Source organism: Myotis brandtii, unplaced genomic scaffold (genome assembly GCF_000412655.1).
Source record: "Myotis brandtii unplaced genomic scaffold, ASM41265v1 scaffold49, whole genome shotgun sequence".
Taxonomy (NCBI): Eukaryota; Metazoa; Chordata; class Mammalia; order Chiroptera; family Vespertilionidae; genus Myotis; species Myotis brandtii.
The window spans coordinates 6106116-6114095 of NW_005368707.1; the positions used below are offsets into that span (position 1 = coordinate 6106116).

The window sequence follows — 7980 nt, forward strand, 5'->3', positions numbered from 1 at the left end:
TTTATAGATATGCTTTGCTTTGCTAACAGCTTGTCAATAAATTGCATCTTTGTTCTTGAGGGATATTGGTACTTTTCCTTTAATTTGTAATGCTCTTATCTGGTCATTCGATGTGGGGTTGGGGAGACTAGTGATAAACCAAAGAACTTATACACTTACGCATAGCCCATGGACACAGGCAATAGGGTAGTGAAGACCTGGGGTGTAGTAGAGACTGGGAGGAGGGGGGAAGAGGAGGAAATGGGAGATATCTGTAATACTATCAACAATAAAAATATATTAAAAATAAAATAAAAGGATTTCTGTTAGATTGCTTGTTGTAATCCCACAGATCATTGAATCTCTGCTCATTACCCAATCTTTTTTCTCATCATTGTTTAGTTTAAATATTTCTATTCATCTGTCTAGGTTCACTGATTCTTTCTTCTCAGTGAACTATCTCCTATTAATTCTATGTGATAAATTTTCATTTCAGACATAGTTTTTTGCTGTGGGATTTCCATTTGGTTCTTTTTTGGAAAAGAATTTCTATATTACTCTTAATTTCACCATTTCTTTCCTCTTTGTACCTACCTTCTCCTTGACAATCTTTACCATATTTGTTTGCTAGCCCCAACAAATAGGTAATCTGTGGGCCTGCTTTTATTAGCTGTTTTTCTTTCTTTTGACAATGGGTACACTCTTTTCCTGTGTGGTAACTTTTATTTTCTCTGAGTTTAAAACTTATTGGCCTGAAGTTCATTGTAAATTACTGGTAGAAGAACTCTTTCTTTGCTCTCATTTACACATTGAACAAGTCAAAGTGATTTTCAAAAGTTGTAAAACCTGGTTCTAATCCCATTTCTGCTATTTGTTAGCTCTGAGGTCTTGGACAAGTTACTTAACTTTTCTGAGCCTTAAAAAAATTTCTCATATTTATTTATTATGATTATTATTAATTTCTTCATATTTAAAATGAGAAAATTAGAATAGGTGTCTCTAGCTATATGATTTAGATATTTTATGATTGTAAGGTGTTTGGTGCTAGGACTCAAGCACAGCTACTGGGGAACAAATTTTTAATGCTTTCACCTCAGAGAGTTCTGCTGACTAAGTATCTTCTTTACCTCTGAGCAGTTTGCCTGGGTGAGTTCCTTTACTTATGCAGGCAGCCAACTGCAACTAACCCACCCACAAGGCCTTCATCTTTGTAGTCATTTTTTGTCCTCATATTTCTTCTTCAGGAGCAAGGTAACTTTGAATTAGAAAGAATATCTGTGCAGGCAGGTAAGCACGGATGGAGAACATCACACAGCAGAGAAAATTGGTGTCACCAGAAATTCATCATTAGTGGGAAATTTTGGTTCCACCTTGGACCTACTGAATTGAAAATGCAGGGAGTAGGGCTCAGCACTGCAGGCCCAAGTGATTCAGTGCATACTCAAGATTGAGAACCACTGGTTAGGGGGTGTATGGCCAAATAGAGCAGGAATATCACCCGCCTGCCTGGGGTGGGGGGCGGGAATACAACAGTGCAATCACATAGGGGCATTTTTTTCGCTTTTATTTTAAAAAATAAAAACTAGAGTCTATTTTGGTATTTGGAAAGTGGTCACTCAAAAGAGTGGGTGGCATTTCATTGGGTGATATTTAGGTTGTTTTGAGAAGTAGAGGATGAGGCAAGGACCACATGGCCCTAGGGGTCAGGGTAAGATTTTCTCCAGGTCATTTAAAACCAAGCAGCTTCTTTGGTCCTTTGAGGGCAGAAGCACCTCAAGAGAGCGGCCTTGCAATCACACTGACTTCTGTGTGGATGGAGGTTTGGTGTTGGATGTGTCCAGTAGGAGTTCAGGTGTGTTCCCCTAGGCCCTCATGGAGCCCACTGTCTCAGTTCCTGTGGTGGCCTGAGCTTGGTCAGCTAGTCCCAAGGTGGGGCTGGGCAAGTAGTCTTAGGAACAGTCCAGAAGGTTTGGCTGACCGATGTGAAGCACACAGCATGTGTTATCCTAGGAGCACAGCAGGACAAACAGTTTCCTTTCCAATCAAGGGGAAATGGAGGTATTTCTCTGGCTCAAGAAACTGTGGAGCCAACATCTATGGAGCAAATTCAAATATATGTAGATTAAAAGAGGAAGGAGGTGGGGAGGAGGAAAGCTGATTAACAGGGTAAGAAAGAGTCTTTGTTTGAGATGGTTTGAAACCACAATAGGTTAGTTAAAACAAGGAATGTAGTCTTGTCCAGAAGAGGAAGAACATACCCTCATATGTTTACTGGTTTCCTAGGGAGTACCGCACTTAAAATCGTATTGAGAACTTGTTGCTACCTGGTAGAACATTGCTTTCATTGAATCACTTGCTTGCTCAAGACCTCACTCCTGTCTGCCTGCCATGTGAAGACTGCTTTTTGCTACAACCTCAGGCCTGAGCTTTTTCCTATGGTTTTAAACATCCTTCCTTAATTGGTTCAATGCCACCTTTCTAAACTCATTTCTGAATTCCTATCAACACCACGCACTGCCTCCTTCAGGCAATCTCACATCTCCCAGCTCACACCACCCTCTTGTTAACTGTGGCCTGTTTGTCTTCTTAAAGTGCTTTTTTCTTCTTTAAACTAAACTGCCCATCTTCCGTGACCGCCATGGCTATGTCAGTCCACACTAGACTCTGTTTCCCTAACTCTGACATTTGTAGGCTCTACTACCTAGTTAGTGGCTACATGAATACTGTCTTGCATATTTACAGATTGGCTTTCTGTCTAACTGGTTTGTTCCATGGATGGAGGAAGCTTAGAGTCTACTTCCTCTGGGTTCTCCATAGGAGCTGACATAGGGCTGGTTGCAGGGAAAATGAAAGTAACACATCATTGTTGGGTAGACTAGAGAGTTCTTATGTTTAGGTATAGGTCAACTGGATCAGGGGTGCCAAGTGTGTTCCAAGGAACATAGCTGGGTACGCTTATCATCTGTCTACCAGATACATTGGGCGCACCTGCCTCAATGGCAACTGTTTCTTCTTGTTACAAGTGTTGTTCTAAGTTAAAGACAGCTGGCTGAAGCTCAGAGGCCTGGAGAATGAAAGTGGGTGTGGGCATATTTATTATTTTTGCTCTTTTAATTGTAATGCTTTTTCTACTTGGGGAATATATTAAAAGACATGAAGGATGGGCTAATTAAAACATGCTGAAAGGGAGGGAAGGAAGATACACCAAGAGAGGGGAGCTAAAGAGAGTGCAACTTTCCAAGGGGCCTGTTTTTCTCACTTGGCCATTTCTGGTCAGTTTGTTTGGGCCACAGCTGCTGCCCCTTATTGTTCTCTGTATTTTGCTGATGGTCTGTGGTGAATTTTCAGTTTATGAGAAGTGGTGCTAGATATTTCCCCCCAAATATGTGATGGCTGTAAAATGTCAAAAGGTTCTACTGATAGCATTGCCTCTCTTAGACATTAATGAAGTTGGATAAATAGATTTTACTAATATAGAGGGCACATGGGCAGATGGATAAGACACAAACCCAGCCCAATCTTAAAACTCTGGGTACCTCAGCAATTGTTACTCCTTCTCTGACAACTTTTGTGTGTGCACATCCACACACCCCTGTAAATCTCCTTTGTTCAACCAGACAAAATTGACAACCACTTTTAGTCACAAATGACTAGTCCTGCCCCTCACTACCTTTTGTATTGATGAAGTTTTTTTTAAAAGAAACTATATTACTTTTGCTATGCAAATAAAATATGATAAATTCATGAATATTAGAAATGTAGATAAAAAGAAAGCATTCAACTTGAAATTACATCATCCAGACATAACCACTCTTAACATTTTCCCAAATGCATCCAAGTCTTCCTTTTCCCGTGAGTGTATATATAGAAATAGACAAATTTTTAAGAGTGGTGTCACAATAAACATTGTTATCAAGTTTTTCACTAGATATATTTTATTTTATTTTTTCTAAAAATTTTAAATTACTTGACAGGATGATTTATTATAGCACAACTTATATATTTCAAACGGACAACAAATTAGTATCACTTACAGCATCTTAAGATAAACTGCCTTTGAACAGGAGCTTCCTTCCCAGTACTCTGATGTCTACAAGACGTATCTAGGAAGGTTACTACTGTGGAAAATGAAGACTGCTTAAATCGAATGGGGAGGGGTGGGCCTGTGGTTTTCTTTCTGATTAGTTGCTGTAACACTGTCCTTCAGGTGGCTGAGGGAGTGACATATTTTCACTAGTCATCATTAGGTGCTGAAGCTCGTGCAGGACATGTTTGATACTATATGCACGATTCCATTTCTCTAGCACTAATACGGCCTTTGGGTCCACCGCTCCATTAGAACTATTAACTCCATCCATATTAATTTTTGTTACAAATCTTACAACGGGGGGTACTTCAGGGTAGTTAGGTCCACATTCTATTTTAAGGCTGTATACGCGGTCTTCATAAACTGTTCTCGGAGGCCCAATTATCAGCGCTGTCCATCTTGTAAGTGTCATGTCTCTGTCATCTTCTACACCCCAACTAATTGTGCCATCTCCTCCCTTGTGGCCTTCTTCCAGTTCTTCCAACAGTTTAAAATAGCGATCCACTTTTACTCCCGAGCCCGTGCTGGCTGCCATCTTGCGTCGCTGTCGCTCGAAGGCCGGCCTTCACTTGAAGTTTGACCGTTCTGTGGATTGGACGTTTTTCTGGGCTCCAATCAAGGTATTGGCAGGGCTGTGATGTTTTCTGGAAGTTCTGAAGGCGAGACTATAACGGTTTGAGCTCCTCTTAGTTTCTACCGCTTCACTAGATATATTTTAATCATATTTTCACATCATTAATCTTTTACATCCTTTTTAATGGTTCATAATCATTCCTTTGTCTGGAGATACAATTTTCTATTAATTTATATTTAGGATTTTAAAACATTCTATAAATAAAGCTTCCATGAAATTGCTTTATACATATACATGTCTTGGGATACTAGTTGGATGATCTCCTTAGGATAAATCCTTATGAGCAGATTTACTAGGTCAGAGTATGCATTCTTTTCACATTTTTCCTGTATGTATTACAGGAAATTTGCTCTCTGTAAGTGTCCATTCCTAAGATTCGTGCCAATGATAGGCACTATTCCTGTCTTTAATCTGATAAATCTTACTGACTTGATATAAACTAGTGTTTTTATAGCAATAACAACTAGGTCCAACTGTACAGAGGAGCCCAAGAGAGAAAGCTGTGGATGGGCCTTAGCCCTGAAAACATTAGTGTAAACACCATAGAGCTGTGGGCAAATCAGTGTATGATTTTTGCTTTTGTGCCCTGAAGACAAGTTTTTCTATAGGACAGATCCTGGGCATAATGAAGCCACTGACTACATTTTCTTCACAGCCCAGTCTCCTTTCATTTTGTTTGCTTTTGTAGCAGCCCTTACAAATCAACTACGTGGAGCCTGTGGAAATATTAAGATGCACCTGACTACCTAGGAAGTCACAACCTTCCACATAGACCTCACCCAAGTTAACCTGGGCGAGGGCTGGGCGAGTGAGTCTCCTTGTCATGGGTCTCAGGAAGGTGACTGCTCTCTGTGAAGAGCTAGTAAACCAGCTCTTCAAGGGGAAACGTAAGTGCTGACTTGTGCGTTTGCTAATTTCCATGGTGTAAATATTCACACATGACAGATTTCAAACTACCAACTGTTTAATAACTGGCTCACTACATTCCTGATGAGTTAACAATCAGCTCTTTGGTCAAGATAGTGGTTGCTGCCGAAACCGGTTTGGCTCAGTAGACAGAGTGTCAGCCTGCGGACTGAAAGGTCCCAGGTTCGATTCCGGTCAAGGGCATGTACCTTGGTTGCGGGCACATCCCCAGTAGGAGATGTGCAGGAGGCTGCTGATCGATGTTTCTCTCTCATCGATGTTTCTAACTCTCTATCTCTCTCCCTTCCTCTCTGTAAAAAATCAATAAAATATATTTTAAAAAAAGATAGTGGTTGCTTTTACAACATATTTTTTAAAATATATTTTTATTAATTTCAGAAAGGAAGGGAGATGGGGAGAGAGAGAGAAAAATCAATGATGAGAAAGAATCATTGATCAGCTGCCTCCTGCACACCCCACACTAGGGATGGGGCTTGCAAAGCAGGCATGTGCCCTGACTGGGAATCAGACCGTGACCTCCTGGTTCATAGGTCGATGCTCAATCACTGAGCCATGCCTGCTGGGCTAGAATCTTTTTTTAAAAGCTGGTGTTCAGAGACTACACCTGTCTTAACTGTTTATTGTGATGGGCACACCGGAGGAATTGCTTCTCAATATTACACACACATTAGGCACCACATGAATTCATTTTGTCAGCCTGGCAATAGACAACGAATACCATTGTAATTTAAGGTAAAGTTATCTCTTCTGTACTTCATGGTGCATGACACTGGGCTATAACTCAATGCTCATGAGAGGTTTCACGCAGGCACATAGTTCTTTGTTGAGAAAAATTTGGATCCTGCCTCTGGGAACCGTGGCCTTTTTTTGAGAAAGAGAGTATATTTTGGAACCTTTAATTTTCACAGTAGTTGGTCAGTTCTGATAGCTGGCATCAGGTAACGAAAGAATAGGGAACTCTTTCTATCTATCAATGCAGACAATATGAAAGAAAATGTGTATGAGGCCATGCACACCTATTCTTTTCTTGCTCACAGTGTCTTAAGGTTTAGTGGGCATCTGAATCACTGTGGGAGTTTCAAAAGTGTAAGTACACTTCCCAGCTCCCTCCTTCCAATATTCTGATTTAGTAGGTCTGGGTTGGTCCAAGAATCTACATTTTATCAGCAGTTCAGCTGAATGTGATGCAGATTTTCAGGGTGAGTGGGGGGACGCTTGGGGAGGCGCTGGTCTTGGCTCCTCTGACTCTCACTCTTATAATAAGATTGGTCATCAGACATGAGTGAATATGTTCAGACTGGTAAGATCCCCATTCCTGGGCCACAAATCAATGTTCTATGCCCCTGGCTTTAATCAAAGACCAATACATGAACCAGCCACACAAAGTAAATGCATGTTTTCCCTCTTGTTTAGATTTAATAATAATTTCTATTGGAATTTAATTTTCATGGAAAAAACTTTATTATCTAAATAGGGAACCATCACATTTTTTGTTCAGTTTTAAGATGCTCAGAGTAAACTTAATGTTCTTTAATTTATTGATTTTTAGAGAGAGAAAGGAAAGGAGAGAGAGGAGAGGGAGAAAGAAAGAAAGAGAAACAGAGAGATGGAGAGGGAGAGAGAGAGAGAAACATCAATTTGTTGTTCCATTTATTTATGCATTCATTGCTTGATTCTTATATGTGCCCTCACTGGGGATTGAACCCATAACTGGGATGATGCTCTAACCAACTGACCTAACCAGCCGGGGCCAGAGTAAAAGTAATTTAATGTTCAATAACAATACTTGTCTAACCCTGGTTTCTGGCATAATTATGATTGCCTTTTTCTCCATAGTTTCTAATGTCTCAGCTTTTATTTTAAGGTGCCTTAAATCCTTGTTGGAAGTACACACTATATAACAAAGTAAAAAATAGATAAAACATAGAGAGACCTGTTAGTTATCATTATACTGCCAAGGGACATAGTTCATCTCTTGGTACATCCAAAGCCATGGAAAAAGCAAAAGGACTTCATAAAGTTTTCCCATACCACTTCTGTCTTTTAACCTCAAGTTCCCTTTTTTTCATTAGCAAACACTGACTAAATCTTCCATAAAGCCACCATCAGAGCTACAGACAGAATGTTCATATTCCCCCAAATTCACAGGTTGAAGCTTTAATCCCCAATGTGATGGTATTTGGGGATGGGACATTTGGGAGGCAATTAGGTTAGGTCCCAAAGGTGGGCTAGATGGGGCTAGAAGGAGGGTTAGAAGGAGGGTTGGACTAGACCATGAGACTGGGGCCCTCATGACACAGTTAGTGGCCTTATAAGAAGAGAAGAGAGGTCACCTGAGGACACAGCGAGAAGG

At 40.4% G+C, this 7980-nt stretch overlaps 1 protein-coding gene across 2 annotated transcripts; it reads right to left on the reverse strand.

The window, feature by feature from the left end:
* Window positions 1–4138: 4138 nt before the first annotated feature.
* LOC102257339 (ubiquitin-conjugating enzyme E2 variant 1) lies at window positions 4139–4713 on the reverse strand. Of its 2 annotated transcripts, XM_005876575.2 has the most exons (2): window positions 4435–4713; window positions 4139–4308 (listed from the first exon to the last, which is right to left on the reverse strand). In XM_005876575.2, the coding sequence occupies exons 1-2, from the start codon at window positions 4599–4601 to the stop codon at window positions 4161–4163; spliced, it is 315 nt and encodes a 104-aa protein (XP_005876637.1). In that variant the 5' UTR covers window positions 4602–4713; the 3' UTR covers window positions 4139–4160. The 2 variants fall into 2 exon arrangements, with proteins under 2 accessions (XP_005876637.1, XP_005876636.1); XM_005876574.2 differs by having other exon boundaries at window positions 4139–4713.
* Between the last annotated feature and the right edge of the window lie 3267 nt (window positions 4714–7980).

What these genes read in the sequence shown, in the direction of transcription:
- LOC102257339 (XM_005876574.2), bottom strand. Translation starts at nt 4,601, where the DNA reads ATGGCAGCCAGCACGGGCTCGGGAGTAAAAGTGGATCGCTATTTTAAA.